Source organism: Oncorhynchus nerka, linkage group LG4, assembly GCF_034236695.1.
Source record: "Oncorhynchus nerka isolate Pitt River linkage group LG4, Oner_Uvic_2.0, whole genome shotgun sequence".
Taxonomy (NCBI): Eukaryota; Metazoa; Chordata; class Actinopteri; order Salmoniformes; family Salmonidae; genus Oncorhynchus; species Oncorhynchus nerka.
In genome coordinates this window covers 63,382,975-63,401,835 of record NC_088399.1, presented here as the reverse complement: position 1 = coordinate 63,401,835, position 18,861 = coordinate 63,382,975, and the positions used below count along the sequence as shown (strand labels likewise).

The window sequence follows — 18,861 nt, the reverse complement described above, 5'->3', positions numbered from 1 at the left end:
TCCGGCCCCTTTCATTACGGCAGAGAAACCCCTTAGATTTTCTTTCCTCAGCCAATCAAGATTGGTTTTCCGAAGACCGTGACCAATCATTAGCTCAAGCCTCGGTTTGGGCACGATCCAGACTTATAAATTCTTTGTCCCGCCTTGCTCAAAGGTGGCATCCACATACTTCACAGTGGTCAGTGGGTCAACTGTGGCAATAACAGCACTCCACATCTTCGCTTGTATTTTCTATTTTAACTAGCATATAGAATGAGGGAAATCGTGCACATTCAGGCTGGCCAGTGCGGTAACCAGATTGGGGCCAAGGTAAGAATCTCGAAAACTGAAATGAACAAGGCTTACATTTGGGAATTAATCAATAATGCATTATACCATTTGTTGCTTCTCGAGACAAAAAGTTGTATTCTAGGCTATGTGTATTTTAAGTCGAAATGTTCCACTTAACCGAAATGATAAGCATTCAATGCAGAATGTTCCGTTATGGTCTTTTCTAACATGAGGTGGCCATTTAAAGTTATCTCAATGGATGAAGAGTACCGGAAAGAATATCCCTTTTGTTGTCCCCTTTTCAGTCCTGTTGTAAAACTTCTATTTAGTTTGGTTCTTTATGGGATATACATTTATAATTAACTTCTATTTAGTTTGGTTCTTTATGGGATATACATTTATAATTAACTTCTATTTAGTTTGGTTCTTTATGGGATATACATTTATAATTTGTCAATGTGAACTAGTCGTAGAAGAAAGCGAAACTGGAAGAACGCTGACAGTTATTTTCTTATAGTGAGGTAACGGGTCTATCGAGACAGGAATTCGCTGGGCGTGTGGCTGTGTCCCTCTGTCTGGCCTCTCTCTGCCACGCTCATTGTTTTGTGTCTGGAACAGACTACGAAAAACAAATGTCTAAAATGAAGACTTTAAAACACAAATGATAAGTCAACTAAAAAGACACTTAGTCCTACCTTTATGACACTGGCAAGAAACAATAGCTTCATATAGTTCACCCCCGGCGTTTACAGATGTTGACGCACAAATATAGCATTTTCGAGACAATTTATTTCCTTTTTATTGTGGTTTGCCAAGTCGAGGATTCCTATCATTTTAGTCTCAGTATTCCCTTGCATTACACATTTACATAAGTAACGTTACTTACGTTACTTAAGTCAAACTTTAAAAGAGTAACGGGCATTTTACGACAGAAACGCATGCCCTGTTGCGCATTTACACGCCGGCTCTTGGCTGAGTGCGCATAATAGATCAGTAAAATAAACAATTATTAACACTATGATATTCATGTCACAATGACGAATTATGTAAAATAGCGGAGAAACTATAGCCGTTGTATTGTTGAAGTTTAATTAACGTCATTTAAGAAGAAAAAAGGGGAAAGTTGCTGAGGTAGGCAGGAGCGAGGAACGAATGCCAAAAACTCTGAGACGGGGGCATCTGGGCGAGGGGGAGGGATATGAACAAGTGGTAGACTAGCAGAGCAGATGACGTCATTTAAATGACTCAAGGCTTTGTGATATACAGAGCCGAGCGGACGCTTTAGTGTAGCCGATATATTTCTATCCTCAACTTAATTATTTTACACAACACCATTTGGGAACACCACCATGGAGGGTCCAGTGAAATGTAATCAACATAATTTAATATCCACACAAGGCCTCAATTACTCTCTTTAAAAATGATGTCTATACCGGTTCGCTAGATAAGTCTATTCAGCCCTACCCTTTGTGGTGGATGGGAACGGAGTGTGTCACTAGCCTAATTTGGTAGCCCTAACTTGTTGATGTGTTAAATGAGAATTTTGTATTAGCACGGTGAACAAGAATTGGCCATGTCGCTAATCTTTCTTGTTATTGTGAGGGGTTAAAGTTTGGATTTCAGTGGAGTGAAAGATCAATAGGTGTATGATATAACACAGTGTCCTCTCTCTCCATTTCAGAATAGGGTCAGTTGAGTTCGTGTGACAGTCTGTGCCACTTCCTTAACGAAGTTTCGCCTTAACGTCTCACTGGGATGGTTATACTTTTCCTGCTTATGTGGTAGCCTACAGAGTACTGCTTCTCTCTTAGCCACTTATAATGAATCTTCATGGATGGTCCTTATTCTAGTATAATGTCTTGTGACTGCGAAGGTAATTATTTATTGGATTTGCCTCAGGAGGGATGGAACTGAGGGTTGTTTCTGAGCCAATGCCAACATCTGCTTTCTACACTCCCTGAGAGAATTCGACAGCAATTTCTCACCTGTGTGATACCAGGGAAGTCAAGAGCACACATCTGTGCCAGGATAGACAATGCCACTGGGAGACATTTTGAATAGTTTTGGAATTATGTAATGTATTGAATATCCATATGGTATATGGTTCAACTTAACATAATAGTTTGTCTTGCATGATATTTTGTAAGTGACCTTATATGGTATATGGCCATGTTCATCTTTACAGCAATAGTCCTTTTTTTCATTACATTTCTAATGTAATAATATAGTAACAACAACCAAATATACATTAATAGCTCAGCTTCCCAACCACTTGACCTCACACCACCCCTCAAGTGAATGGGCTATTACATTACGTTGGTAGTTCAGCCTCTTAGCGCAACCTGCACTTTAGGAGTGCTGGCCTGTGTCAATTCAAGCCTCTTGTTGACTTTTAATTGATCTGACCACTTTAGTTCTGGGAGGTGATCAGCGATGAACATGGCATCGACCCAACAGGCACCTACCACGGAGACAGCGACCTGCAGCTGGACAGGATCAGTGTCTACTACAACGAGGCTTCAGGTAGCACATCTCTACCCTCTACAGTTACAAAGAACATTTCAACAGAAGAATGTCTTTGGTGCTTACACAGACATGTACATACAGTACCAGTCAAACGTTTGGAGATACCTACTCATTCAAGGGTTATTCTTTATTTTGACTGTTTTCGAAATTGTGGAATAATAGTGAAGACATCAAAAGTATGAAATGACACATATGGAATCATGTAGTAACTAAAAAAGTGTGAAACAAATCTAAATATATTTTATATTTGAGATTCTTCAAAGTAGCCACCCTTTGCCTTGATGACAGCTTTGCACACTCTTGGCATTCTCTCAACCAGTTTCACCTGGAATGCTTTTCCAACAGTCTTGATCCATATTATTTCATAGTTTTGATGTCTTCACTATTATTCTACAATGTAGAAAATAGTACAAATAAAGAAAAAACCCTTGAATGAGTAGACTGGTACTGTATATGCAAACATACATATATGCATTTATTCTATTGAAATTGAGATTCATTTAAATGATATCCGTAATGTAATGGGTGAAAATATCAACGTGGCAAGGGATACTGAATAGGATCACTCAATTCGTGGACTAATGGAGGTGTACAGGACGTGATATATTTTGTCCTCCCCCTGGAGGACAGACAGGAACTCCTCTCCCCTTGACATCATATAGCCCATTGTTCCCTGCAGTATTGAGCGTGTGTGTCTATCTTTGTTTCTCTTGTAGGTGGCAAGTATGTACCCAGAGCGGTCCTAGTGGACCTGGAGCCCGGCACCATGGATTCTGTCAGATCCGGACCCTTCGGACAGATCTTCAGGCCAGACAACTTTGTGTTTGGTAAGGAATGAGAGGGGTATGAGTTTAGCACTGCTTGGAAATGTATGGGACATATCACTTTTAGTTAGCACATAGGGAAATTAAACTGTGATTAAAAAAAATACATATTATGTAACCGTCCTGTCATTTTTGAAGTAAAATATGGTTTGAGGTGTTCTCCTCTCTTCCCCTTTTCTCCTTCAAATGACCCCCCTTTCCTCCTATGTTTCTAGGTCAAAGCGGCGCAGGAAACAACTGGGCAAAGGGCCACTACACTGAGGGAGCAGAGCTGGTGGACTCAGTCCTGGATGTGGTGAGGAAAGAAGCTGAGAGCTGCGACTGCCTCCAGGGATTCCAGCTCACCCACTCCCTGGGTGGGGGCACTGGCTCGGGCATGGGCACCCTGCTCATCAGCAAGATCCGTGAAGAGTACCCCGACCGCATCATGAACACCTTCAGCGTGGTGCCCTCCCCTAAAGTGTCAGACACGGTGGTGGAGCCCTACAATGCCACCCTCTCGGTTCACCAACTTGTAGAGAACACGGACGAGACCTTCTGCATTGACAACGAGGCTCTCTACGACATCTGCTTCCGGACCCTCAAACTCACCACGCCGACTTATGGAGACCTCAACCACCTGGTGTCGGCCACCATGAGTGGAGTGACCACCTGCCTGCGTTTCCCCGGCCAGCTCAACGCCGACCTCCGTAAATTGGCTGTGAACATGGTGCCTTTCCCCCGTCTCCACTTCTTCATCCCCGGCTTCGCCCCCCTCACCAGCAGGGGGAGCCAGCAGTACCGTGCCCTCACCGTGCCGGAACTCACCCAGCAAGTGTTCGACGCCAAGAACATGATGGCCGCATGTGACCCGCGTCACGGCCGCTACCTCACTGTCGCCGCTGTCTTCCGTGGCCGCATGTCCATGAAGGAGGTGGACGAGCAGATGCTCAACGTCCAGAACAAGAACAGCAGCTACTTTGTTGAATGGATCCCCAACAACGTCAAGACCGCCGTCTGCGACATTCCTCCAAGAGGCCTCAAAATGGCCGTCACCTTCATCGGCAACAGCACGGCCATCCAGGAGCTGTTCAAGCGTATCTCTGAGCAGTTCACCGCCATGTTCCGCCGCAAGGCCTTCCTCCATTGGTACACCGGAGAGGGCATGGATGAGATGGAGTTCACTGAGGCAGAGAGCAACATGAACGACCTGGTGTCTGAGTACCAGCAGTACCAGGACGCCACCGCCGAGGAGGAAGGTGAGTTTGAGGAGGAGGCTGAGGAGGACGCTTAAAGACGGAGTGAAGCAACATGAGCGAGGTGGAAGAATGAAGAAAAGTCCTAAGGAAAGCCGGAAAATAACAAAATACCACAAAAAGAGGAAAACAAGAAAAGTGCCAAAAGAAAACCGGAGAAATACTATACAACGTAGCTGAGAAGAGGAGGGGCCCAATTGCACACCCAGAAATGGAGGATCAAATCTGAAAATGGTTGAAATGGCTCAACGAGAACAGAATGACTGAAGAATGTGACTGGACAAGGGAGAATGAATGTAAGTAAGAGAGGAGGAGAGGAGTGACAAGCAGCATTATGAACAAATAAACCGGACGCAGTCTGCATTCCATTTACTGTGACACCATTTAATAAATAAGTACGTTTAGAAACAAAATTGTTGAAAGAAAGTTAAAGAAGAAGCCTGTGCCTATGCCAAAATTGTTCCTGTTAATTTCAGTGTTATTTTTGTTGTTGCCATGATTTTGGATTTAATCATGTCACAAATAAATGTGAACGTGACCACATAAGCACGACACGACCTCTCACCCCACAGTTCTGATTTTGAGACTATGGTTATTAACTTATAGCCTGGTCCCAGATCTGTTTGTGCTGTCTTGCAACCTACTTCTATTGGCATTGCCACGTCATTGGCAAAAAGATCTGGGATCAAACTAATTAACTTCTGAACGGTGGCTCGATTCCGGCCTGACTTTAATGAAGGTGTCTGTGCCACCTGGAGCCGCCCTCCCCCGGACGCCAACCAACGTCTGTGAATACAGGATGACATAGACAAAGATGGGATGAAAATGAATCGATGGATTTAGTTTGATAGTGCCAATGGAGCTTTATAACAGACAACAATATCATGGCAATGACCAGTGAACATGTGTTGGGTTCTACCAGTATTATCAATCTCAGTGATAGTGGAACTGGAACCTAATGGGGAGAGGTCCAGGAATTGTATTCCATTTGACCATAGCAAGTTTTTGAAACAAGATTATCTGAAGGAACCTCTGCAAATGTGTGTGTACAGAACATTTTACTAAATGTTTACATTTTTAACCACTATTCACATAGATTGTCATTGTTATTTTAGGTCCAAGTCAGGTTATCTACATGTCCAAACCCGGCTATAGTGTCAGGTATTGTTGACATCTGTACTGCACTATGAAGGGATGAAACTGCAACTCTCTTGTATGTGTTTTCTTAGTTTTTTTCTATTCTGATTATTTTAAAAATGATCTCTGAGAAAGTGAAAAGCAAGGTGCCCCTGGGGAGAAATAAAAAGTCATTTTTAGAAAACCTCTCTGGTGTTTTTATTGGAAAATAATATTGTGGTATAATGAAGCAATAATACATTCACAATGAAACCATTGCAAACATTTGCTGTAACACCTTCGCATTGAACAATTAGAAAATCAGTTAAATAGAAACAAATATTATATCAATAAACTGTTTGGAAAAGGCAAAACATCCTTTGGGTGTTTAGGCTATTTGTAAAACGAGATTATAAAAGAATATGAATAAGCACTTGAAAACAGCAGATAAACCCAAATGAGCTTCCAAAATATTGCTATCTTGTTTTGCCTTTGTCTAATACACTAGATTAACATATGTAGATTCCTCTGCCTGAGTCTGTGATTAATTCCAAAAGGGCACAAGCAGTGGCAGACGAATCAAATTGTATCTGTCAGATCATGCTTCGTAAAAAACAGGTTTGGAATTGGAGAATACCTTGGCTCTTCTTATGTTAGTACAAACTCAGAGAAGGGGAGGGAAAAAAAGAGTCAAAACAGATAAATGAAAAACGAATTAGGTTATGAATGTAGGGCCATTTTGAATTTGTTTAAATCATCAGCCACCACTGTAACTAACCTTCCCATAAGTGTGATATTGTAGCCTAAAGGAAATCTAAAGCTGTAAAACTATATATTTTTAAACATTTGTTGGTATAAAACAGTTATATTTTTTATTTATTTTTTATCAAACATCAAGGCAAACAAGATGTGAATAAGCAAGGGACAACCAACGACGGTGTAAGGGTTTTCCTGTGGTGAAGGAGAAGCGGACCAAAAAGCAGCGTGGTGGTTATTCATGTTCTTTAATAAAGGAACTAGACATGAAATAACTAACAAAACAATAAATGTGCGAAAACCTAAACAGTCCTATCTGGTGCAAACACAGAGACAGGAACAATCACCCACAAACACACAGTGAAACCCAGGCTACCTAAGTATGATTCTCAATCAGAGACAACTAATGACACCTGCCTCTGATTGAGAACCATACTAGGCCGAAACATAGAAATACCCGAAAACATAGAAAAACAAACATAGACTGCCCACCCAACTCACGCCCTGACCATACTAAATAAATACAAAACAAAGGAAATAAAGGTCAGAACGTGACAGACGGGCTATGCGTTCTCTGGGAAATAATGTGTGGAACACATACTATGGTGATTTTTTAACAAATGTAATCTAGAAATCTGTTATTTTGCAGGTAGAAATGTGTTCAACATTCACTGAAGTAGCTAGCAAGTTTACTAGATAGAAACAGTAGTAGTTCCCTTGGTAACCAAACAAATAGACTTGCTAGTTTAGCTAACCAAACCATCAGTCCTAGCTTGCTATTTATGAAAATCGAATTCAACAAAGCCAATAATGTTTTCAATTCAACTTTTGCTTTCAAAAGCAGCTCAAACATAGAACATGTAAGAACTATAGCCATTGAATTCTACCGTGTAAAGATAGGCCTACTGTGCATTATTTAAGCAAAAAGTCCCGAGTGGGTGTGGTAAATATTACCACGGATAATAAGGACTGTTCTTAAGCGACACGCAACCCTGAGGGCCTGGATACAGCCGTGGTATATTGGCCAATTACCACAACCCCCCAGGTAATAATCATATGTGTAAACATACTGAATTGTAATTGGATGCATTTTACCGCCATATCATACTGTGACCACCCAAATGGTTAGGTCATGGTCAGTTTGATCCTGGTTGGCGATACGTGAACATGCCAGTTATAGCTAGCTAATAAAGAGCTACGTTAATAAATATCCTGTAGTACTGCATTTTATTATTTTGTACAAAGTGTGCAAAACAAGACATGGTGTCAGAAGTGGGATTATTATTTTGTTCAAAGTGCATGGCGAACAAGGAAATTGCTCAGCTAAAGGCAAACAGTGTAATAAATGTGGAAAATGGAACCACTTTGTAAAAGTGTGCAGAGCTTACCGTGGAAAAACAGTAGACACAGTGAGTGAAGATGAAATGTCAATCAAAGAGTCAAACGCGGATGAACTGTTTATTGATTCAGTGACACAGAAAAGTCAAATATCAGAGACAGAGCAAGCCTTTGCTGACATTGAGATAGGAACACAAGGCACAGAGCTAAAGTTCAAACTAGACACTGGTGCACAAGTAAACATTATTCCTCTGAATAAGTACCACAGCTTGACATCTGAGTGCGAGCTACAGCCCCCAGACTGACTAGTTATGACTGACAGCTCCCAGTAAAAGGCACATGCACTTTCAAATGCAAATACAAGGAAAGTGACATGAAGTTGGACTTTTATGTTGTTGACACTAGAGCACTTGCAGTGCTAGGTCTTAAAGCATGTTTAGACATGGACCTCATCAAGCTAGTTTTATCAGTGACAGCACCAGTAGAGACAGACAATGTACTGGATGGGGTTTGCTGATGTTTTTACATTAATAGGATTATTCCCAGGAGAATGTACCATTCACCTTGACCCAGACGCAACCCCTGCGGTCTACCCACCGAGAAAGATTCCCCTTGCTCTCCGTGCCAGTCTGAAGAAAAGGTTGGAGAGCATGGAGCAATCTGACATAGTCACCAAGGTTACAGAACCGACTGACTGGGTGAACGCATTAGTGTTGGTGGAGAAACCACGCACAGGCAAGCTCTGAGTATGCCTCGACCCAATAGACTTGAACAAGGCTATCAAACGCCCCCATTACGCTTTACCGACGCTAGATGGCATCACACACAAGCTAGCGGGAGCACACTACTTCAGTGTCATGGACGCTAGATCAGGCTACTGGGCTATCAAGCTCACAGAAGAGTCATCTAAGCTCACAACATTCAACACACCGTTTGGACGCTACAGGTTCCATCGCCAGCCTTTTGGGATTATCTCAGCCCAAGACGAGTTTCAGGGAAAGATCGACGAAGTGTACGAAGGCCTCGACGGAGTTGTGGCAATTGTGGACGACATCCTTGTCTATGGTCGAACCAAAGAGGAGCATGACCGAAACCTCCGCGCGATGCTGCAAAGGTCCCGCGAGAGAGGAGTCCGGCTCAACCCCGAGAAGAGCACAGTCGGCGCTACAGAGGTCAGCTACTTCGGACATCTTCTCACAGCGAATGGAATCAAGCCAGATCCACAGAAGGTCTTAGCCATAAAAGAAATGGAGTCACCAAAGAACCGTGCACAGCTGGAAACAGTGCTTGGCATGGTCAACTACTTAGCCAAGTTCGCACCCAGCCTCTCCAATGCTAATGCACCCCTGAGTCAACTGCTAAAGCAGTCCAGTGAGTTTCTCTGGGACAAGCCACACAACATTGCTTTCCAGAATGTGAAAGACTTGATCACGAGAGAACCAGGACCAATCCTTGCCTACTACGACCCCGACAAAGAGCTCAGACTCCAAGTGGACGTGTCGAAGTATGGACTAGGTGCAGTGCTACTGCAAGAAGGAAAGCCCATCGGCTACGCTTCCAAATCTCTCACAGACTGTGAAATCAACTACGCTCAAATCGAAAAGGAGCTCTACGCCATTCTGTTCGGATGTAAATGTTTCCATCAGTACATATATGGACGACAAGTCATTGTGGAATCCGACCACAAGCCCCTTGAGTCAATTATGAGGAAACCACTAGCCGTAGCCCCGCCAAGGCTACAGAGAATGATCCTTCAACTACAAAAATACGACTTCACAATCACTCACCGTCCAGGCAGACATCCCTGTCGCAGACACACTCTCCAGGAAGTTTCTTACCTATAAGGACAGCAGTCTCAGTGAAGGCAAGGACATGCAAGTGCACACTGTGTACAGCAACTTACCAGTTAGTGACACAAAACTGAAGGAGATCCAAGAAGAAACAGAAAAGGACTCACAACTCACACAGCTGAGGAAAGTCATACAGGATGGATGGCCTGAGGAGAGGAGAAAATGCCCTCACAGCGTCTCAAAATTCTGGAACCATCGTGATGAACTATCACAGATCAACTGAAGAATTTTCAAAGAAGAGAAAATCATTATTCCTTCCAGTCTCAGACAAGATGTTTTGACAAAGATCCATGCTGGACACATGGGCATGGAAAAGTGCAAACAGAGAGCACGGGACATTTTGTTTTGGCCCGGAATGTGCAAACAAATAGAGGACATTGTTGGTAAATGCGCCATATGTCTTGAACGATGCCCCTCAAACACCAAAGAGCCAATGTTACCTCACTGTATCCCAGACCGACCCTGGCAGGTCGTGGCAACCGATCTGTTCACCTGGAACAATGAGGACTACATCGTAACAGTGGACTACTACAGCAGATACTTCGAACCCGACAAGCTTCACAGCACCACATCTGCAGCTGTGATACACAAGCTGAAAGCAGCCTTTGCCAGGCATGGCATTGTAGAGACTTTAATATCTGACAATGGGCCCTGTTACAAATCCAATGAGTTTGAATCCTTCACCAAAAGCATGGGAGTTCACACATGTCACCACAAGCCCACATTACCCTCAAAGTAATGGCCTTGCTGAAAAATCTCTGCAGATTGCTAAATCATTCATGGACAAAGCAAAAGCAGACAAGAGAGACCCCTACCTCAGTCTCCTTGAATACCGCAACACTCCAGTTGACAACTTCAAATCACCAGCCCAGCTGTTGATGAGCCGCAGACTTCGGTCAATCCTTCCCAGCACCAACCAGCAGCTACAACCTGAGGTCGTCAGCTTCAAGGAAATGCATGAAAAACGTGCACAGAGACAACAACAACAAAAACGATACTACGACAGGTCAGCTAGACCACTGCCACCACTGATCAACGGAGAGTCAGTTAGAATCCAGGAGCATGGCCTCTGGAAGCCAGCAGTCATCATCCAGCCAGCTGACACTGAATGTTCATATCACATCCGCACCACAGAAGGAGCGGTGTACCGCCACAATCGTCGTCACCTACTGAACACAAAAGAACAACACACTGATGAGATGGACTGTTCCCCTGAAAGAGAACGTGATGGACTAAACACACACACAGCACAGCATACACCATACTTACCTGCAACACCACAAGAACTGTTGACTGACACAGAAGCATGCTCAGCATCATATCGCACAAGGTCAGGAAGAGAGGTCAAGCCCAGAGCTGTCCTAGACCTGTGAAATGTCAAAGGGTGTAGGCGGATCGCTGCCCTAAAAGAGTTCCAGACTGTAAACTTGTTATTGAAAGTTCACTTGAAATGTTTTGGTATTGTATTTGTTAAGATGTTATTTCTACAGTGAAAGCTGAGTTGCTGAGAATCCCTTGTTTGAAAAGTAACAGTATTGGATTATTGTTTCAGAGTCTATGTTGATTCAGTTGGTGTAGTAGGCAATATAAATGGTTACTTACCGTGAGTTCAAAATACAGAGCATGTATTCAAAAGAAACCCTTAGAATATGTAAACATGTTTCTTTTGTTTTAAAAGAAGGGGGATGTAATACTGAATTGTAATTGGATGCATTTTACCGCCATATCATACTGCGCTATGATTGGTTAAGACCACCCAAATGGTTAGGTCATGGTCAGTTTGATCCTGGTTGGCGATACGTGAACATGCCAGTTATAGCTAGCTAATAAAGAGCTACGTTAACAAATATCCTGTAGTACTGCATTTTATTATTTTGTACAAAGTGTGCAAAACAAAACACCCCGAGTTGCCTTATTGCTATTATAAACTGGTTACCAATGTAATTAGAGCAGTTAAAATAAATGTTTTGTCACACCCCTGGTATATTTTTATTTCATTTATTTAACCTTTATTTAACTAGGCAAGTCAATTAAGAACAAATTCTTATTTACAATGACGGCCTACAAAAAGGAAAAAGGCCTCCTGCGGCAAGAGAGACAACACAACACTACATAAGACAACAACATAGCAAGGCAGCAACACATGACAACACTTAACATACTTCAAGATGGCGTAGCAGTCGGACGTGTGTTTTGTTTTGTCCCGTCCCGTGTAAATATCGTTTTCCTCGTTTTTTTTCGTGTATTTTTTAATCTCACTTCCCATCTACGGACTGAATATGGTCTCCTGCAACCCGCCTCACCCAATGTGGTACGGGTCTGCTATTTTTATACTTTTTAATCGGATCCCCCATCAGCAGCTAGACAGCTGTCATGTCTTTACTATCATTAAATTGAAGACTTATAGTTTTTATCAAAGATTCTCTGTAATTAGTATTACGCGATCAACTGACTAATCATGTAACTAATTAACTAGGAAGTCAGGGCACCAAGGAAAAATATTCAGATTATAAAGTTATCATTTCCTAAAATAACTTTTTGATATTTTATCTGATCAATTAGTCTTTGAATTAATTAATTATTTACTTTACCTCACGTTAGTCTCATTCCAAACGTCGTAAATTGTACCCAGTCTTCACTATGAGTCATCCATCCATCAATTGTCTTAAATCATTTATTTATTACTAACTAAGTAATTCACAGAAATGCATAAACAAACAGTAAATATGGTTACATGAAATGATAGGAGAATGTGCCCTAGTGGGCTAAACCGGCATGGCGGCTTGTTAGACAAAAAGGGACTGGGGGTCAGATGAGAAGTCACTACAGAGTGACAATTATAACAATTGAAATGCTAATCCTTTACACATGAACGCTCACTCATTCGGGAACAATTGCAATCAATCAATATATTTACGCTCAGTGTGTCGTCTTGATCGCTGGTGAAAAGTGTGTGTCTTTTGTAGAATTTTCCGTGTCTCTCCCTCTCTCTCTCTGTCGTGGTTATAGTGGGCAATTCAGAGTGACATTCATTCATTTCGTTATAGAATGGATGTTTCGGCGGTTGTCGTTCTTCGCGTTCAATGATACCGAATTCCTAGCTGCAGACTAATAATTAATATCAAAGACTTGTTCTTATTCTGTCGGTATCGATCGTCTAAGAGTTTAACCACGTGGTATGGTTAAAAGATTCAGCAATGGTCTACAACCTTTGTCCCCTCCTAATGGAGAAAAACATGGTCTGATAATAATTTTTCAAAGTTGGGTTTTATTCGGAATGGCAGAAAAGGGCTGTCCCAAGACGTCTGACCCTAACTGGGCTCAGGGGCGGTCCTTCTAATCGTCCTGGCCCGGGTATCCTGGAAGGAAAATGACCTCATCCCGTCAGTAGAGGGTGCCTGGTTGCTCTTTAAAAGTGCTTTCCTCACCATCTTAAATAAGCATGCCCCATTCAAAAAATGCAGAACTAAGAACAGATATAGCCCTTGATTCACCCCAGAATTGACTGCCCTTGACCAGCACAAAAACATCCTGTGGAGTTATGCATTAGCATCGAATAGCCCACTGCAATGAGGCTAGGAAACACTGTCACCACCGATAAATCTACAATAATCGATCATTTCAACAAGCATTTTTCTACGGCTGGCCATGCTTTCCACCTGGCTACCCCTACCCCGGCCAACAGCTCTGCACCCCCTCACTGCAACTTGCCCAAGCCCCCCCCCCTCGCTTCTCCTTCACCCAAATCCAGACAGCTGATGTTCTGAAAGAGCTGCAAAACCTGGATCCCTACAAATCAGCTGGGCTAGACAATCCGGACCCTCTCTTTCTAAAATTATCTGCCGAAATTCTTGCAACCCCTGTTACTAGCCTGTTCAACCTCTCTTTCGTATCGTCTGAGATCCCCAAAGATTGAAAGCTGCCATGGTCATCCCCCTCTTCAAAGGGGGAGACAATCTAGACCCAAACTTTTATAGACCTATATCCATCCTGCCCTGCCTTTCTAAAATCTTTGAAAGCCAAGTTAACAAACAGATCACCGACCATTTTGAATCTCACCATACCTTCTCCACTATCCAATCTGGTTTCCGAGCTGGTCATGGGTGCACCTCAGCCACGCTCAAGGTCCTAAACGATATCATAACCGGCATCCATAAAAGACAGTACTGTGCAGCCGTGTTCATCGACCTGGCCAAGGCTTTCAACTCTGTCAATCACCGTGTTCTTATCAGCAGACTCAATAGCCTTGGTTTCTCAAATGACTGCCTTGCCAGGTTCACCAACTACTTCTCTGATAGAGTTCAGTGTGCCAAATCGGGGGGGCCTGTTGTTCGGACATCTGGCAGTCTCTATGGGGGTGCCACAGGGTTCAAATCTCTGGCTGACTCTTTTCTCTATATATCTCAGTGATGTTGCTCCTGCTGGTGATTCTCTGATCCATCTCTACGCAGACGACACCATTCTGTATACATCTGGCCTTTCTTTGGACACTGTGTTAACAAACCTCCAAACGAGCTTCAATGCCATACAACACTCCTTCAGTGGCCTCCTACTGCTTTTAAATGCTAGTAAAACTAAATGCATGCTCTTCAACCGATTGCCTCCCGCACCCGCCTAGCATCACTACTCTGGACAGTTCTGACTCTGTGGACAACTACAAATACCACAGTGTCTGGTTAGACTGTAAACTCTCCTTCCAGACTCACATTAAGCATCTCCAATCCAAAATTAAATCTAGAATTGGCTTCCTATTTCGCAACAAAGCATCCTTCACTTATGTTGCCAAACAGACCCTCGTAAAACTGACTATCCTACCAATCCATGACTTTGGCGGTGTCATTTACAAAATATCCTCCAACACTCTACTCAGCAACTTGGATGTAGTCTATCACAGTGCCACCCGTTTTGTCACCAAAGCCCCATATACTACCCACCACTGCAACCTGTATGCTCTCGTTGGCTGGCCCTCGCTACATATTTGTCGCCAAACCCACTGGATCCAGGTCATCTATAAGTCTTTGCTAGGTAAAGCCCTGCCTTATCTCAGCTCACTGGTCACCATAGCAACACCCACCCGTAGCACGCACTCCAGCAGGTGTATTTCACTGGTCATCCCCAAAGCCAACACCTCCTTTGGCCCCCTTTCCTTCCTGTTCTCTGCTGCCAATGACTGGAGTGAATTGCAAAAATCACTGAAGCTGGAGACTTATATCTCCCTCTCTAACTTTAAGCATCAGCTGTCAGAGCAGCTTACCGATCACTGTACCTGTACACAGCCAATCTGTAAATAGCACACCCAACTACCTCATCCCCATATTGTTATTTATCTTATTGCTCTTTTGCACCCCAGTATCTCTACTTGCACATCATCATCTGCACATCTATCACTCCAGTGTTAATGCTAAATTGTAATTATTTTGCCTCTTTGGCCTATTTATTGCATTACCTCCCTAAACTTCTACATTTGCACACACTGTATATATATATTTCTATTGTGTTATTGACTGTACGTTTGTTTATATGTAACTCTGTGTTGTTGTTTTTGTCGCACTGCTTTGCTTTTTCTTGGCCAGGTCACAGTTGTAAAAGACAACTTGTTCTCAACTGGCCTACCTGGTTAAATAAAAGTTAAATAAAAAATAAAATAAATAAAAAACACAAGCATGGTAGCAACACACCATAACAACAACATGGTAGCAACACAACATGGTAGGGGCACAAAACATGATACAAACATCATTGGGCACAGACAACAGCACAAAGGGCAAGAAGGAAGAGACAATACTTCACACAAAGCAGCCATAACTGTCAGTAAGAGTGTTCATGATTGAGTCTTTGAATGAAGAGATTGAGATAAAACTGTCCAGTTTGAATGTTTGTTGCAGCTCGTTCCAGTCGTTAGCTGCAGCGAACTGAAAAGAGGAGCGACCCAGGGATGTGTGTGCTTTGGGGACCTTTAACAGCATATGGTCTGATATACCATGGCTGTCAGCCAATCAGCATTCAGGGCTCGAACCACCTTGTTTATAAAGGGATATAATGCAAAGCCGAACCTCCGGAGTCCGGATTCTAACGAAATTGCACGAGCTCCACCGATCATTAATAGACCACAAACCGACACCTACCGAGGCTCTCCAGATAATCCCGATTCGTAACACCATTGAAGTCCCTTTATTTGACGAGTTGGGGGTGAGGGAGAGGGGGACGATATTAAGAGGAAAACATAATAATTTAGCAGAAAACCCTACTTCCTATACCCCGCCCGTCCCATCTGCTGTTTTCGGATCCAAGCCTGTCTGAAAGGTATTTACCAGCATCGAATTATGATTCATTGGTATCTGCTCAGTTCTAGCGTTTTTTTTTTATTTTACCGGGAAATGTATGGGTTAAATTGGACCGTTTTTTTGTTTGCTGGCTGGTATTTTGGCTGTTTTTTATGCATGTCTAACAGCTATATCATATATGCGTGATTTAGGGCGTGTTACCGGTAATAACGCAGCAGAATCGGGTAGGATGACAGTAATTACCTTCATCTTCACCTAGAACACATTTTAAAAAAGCATTATTATTTTACATGTAGAGTATAGCACTTCCCATAAACAAAGGCTAATAATAGAAAATAGAAACGGGGACAATGACTATTGTTGGGCACCAGGCAGCATTTCATAGGCTACTTATGCTATTTGGGAAGGTTGGACACCCTCTCTGCATCCACAGATTGTAGCCTATATCCTTACAATGAACACCAGAACAAACACTATGAGGAGGGTTCGTCCACCCCTCTCCCCCCTCAATCGTTTATGTAATTGATGAACGAATGGTAGTTCAATGTGAAATTGGTGATTCTTCATTATTCGTTTGATGTCCTGCCCAATGCGTTAATACGTGGACACCCTGACTGGACACCCAATCGTTACGCTTCGTAATTAATGGGAACGACAGATGGCAAATGTAGCATAGTCGCTGAGTAAGTTTGGTATGATCACATATTCACTCTACTGAAGAGAGAATACAAATCCACACGCGTGTAAGAAATCCTAACTGGAGCGAGGAGGAGTCTCCTCTATCTTTCAGATTCCTCAGAGCAATATAGTCATCATCATTACCACAGTGTACTTGTTGGGACAGCCCATGCAGCGGAGCGTGACACACCCTTGTCGCACCACCGGTGTATAAGACTGCACACTGTTTTACTGAGAGATAGCACAAGAAAGAGGATGCTGCTCGCGCGAGAGTGTGTAGTGGAGGAAGAGCAGCACGGGGATGTCAAACTGATGATATATGTGCGAGAAATTGGGGTGAACAATTTCAGCTCAGAATTTGTTAAATAGACTCCTGACCTTTCAGAGTTCTGATTGATGTACATTGTTATTGCATGCGACAGGCTCAAGGCAAGCTTCACTCGAACGTAGATTAGCATCCTTCTTCTCAGATACATTTACATTACATTTACATTTAAGTCATTTAGCAGACGCTCTTATCCAGAGCGACTTACAAATTGGTGCGTTCACCTTAAGACATCCAGTGGAACAGCCACTTTACAATAGTGCATCTAAATATTTTAAGGGGGGGGGGGGGGGGGTGAGAAGGATTACTTTATCCTATCCTAGGTATTCCTGAAAGAGGTGGGGTTTCAGGTGTCTCCGGAAGGTGGTGATTGACTCCGCTGTCCTGGCGATACTAAAGACAACCCATTGTAAATCATTTGCTTTCAAAACTCTGGCTACACTTTGATTGTCCTGAATATGAGATGCAAATAGGGAAGAGCTAGTGCTGTAATTTCTTAATTTATGCCGCTGAAAGAGGCAATGCTTGCTAAACAGCACTCTGTGTTCTTTCATGGTTGTACGCTAGATCTTTGGAGCCACTTAACTCCTTCTCCTTCCCATCTCCTGTCACTGTAAGCAGAATGGTGGGCTGAGCCTGGGCTCATGTCCACTCTAGTCTAATGGTGGTCAGCCTCATCATCACACAAAAGAGCTGACTAATGCCCTGGGGAACTACAAGCCACTCCTGTTAACCTCAGGAAATGATGTCAATACCACTGCAGACACCTTGTTTTTTTTGGGCTTTTTTTCTTCAGTTACAGTAGAATTTACTGGGAGTACATGATTGAATATGAGCTCTTCATGTCCAGATTGAAACTATACCCTATTATGTTGAGTGAATCTTCATATCTCTACATGCATGTACAATAATAAAATCCCTTTTTAGATAAGCAATATCCTGCTGTAAAAAAAACAACACTTTTTATTTGGTGTTTTCAGAGATTCAATCAAGATGAAAATAATTGGTGTTGCTGCGTTTGGAGCCATGTTCTGCACTGGTAAGTATATTGGAGAATTAGTCACCAGGGATATAGGTTGAGAGGTTGAAAGAGCATAAAGCAAAGTTTGACACAGTCACATGATTACATCAGATTTTATTCACATGAGTACAAAATTGCTAGAGTCATTTATTATCTGTTCCTTTTTCCCCTCATTAATTTATGGAGGGTTTGATGTTGTTGACAGCAGTTCTATTTTTGGCGGTGAGAATCTAGGGCATTTACATTGCAAACGCTTTGAGATATTTGCCAAGTTCTGTGGTTTCTCTTCCAGCAGAACAAAGAATTTCTAACTTCTTGAAGGATCTTTGACAAAGAACATAAAGTAATACTAAAATAAACCTCTCTTTTACTCTACAGTTCTGACTGCTTCCCTGAAAGGTAAAGTCATGCATGATCTACAGTTTATTCTGTCTATGACTGTCAAAACCTGAAGATTGATTAGGAATATCATCACTAATGTTTCCCTGATTCGGACATATTATTCCTTATACTCTTGAGTCCCCTTATCAATCTCCACCCTCCTTTCCATTCTCTGTCTTCAGTCAAAGAAGAACACAAGATTGCTTTTTTCGGCGAGGATGTGCACATCCCACTCCCATCTCTAGACAGCACTGAGG

General features: G+C 42.6%; 1 protein-coding gene across 1 annotated transcript; it reads left to right on the top strand.

Annotated features, from left to right (window-relative positions):
- Nucleotides 1–162: 162 nt before the first annotated feature.
- On the top strand, nt 163–4,985 carry LOC115128374 (tubulin beta chain). The gene is made up of 4 exons (XM_029658175.2): nt 163–309; nt 2,685–2,793; nt 3,513–3,623; nt 3,836–4,985. The coding sequence occupies exons 1-4, from the start codon at nt 253–255 to the stop codon at nt 4,891–4,893; spliced, it is 1,335 nt and encodes a 444-aa protein (XP_029514035.1). The 5' UTR covers nt 163–252; the 3' UTR covers nt 4,894–4,985.
- The last annotated feature ends 13,876 nt before the right edge of the window (nt 4,986–18,861 follow it).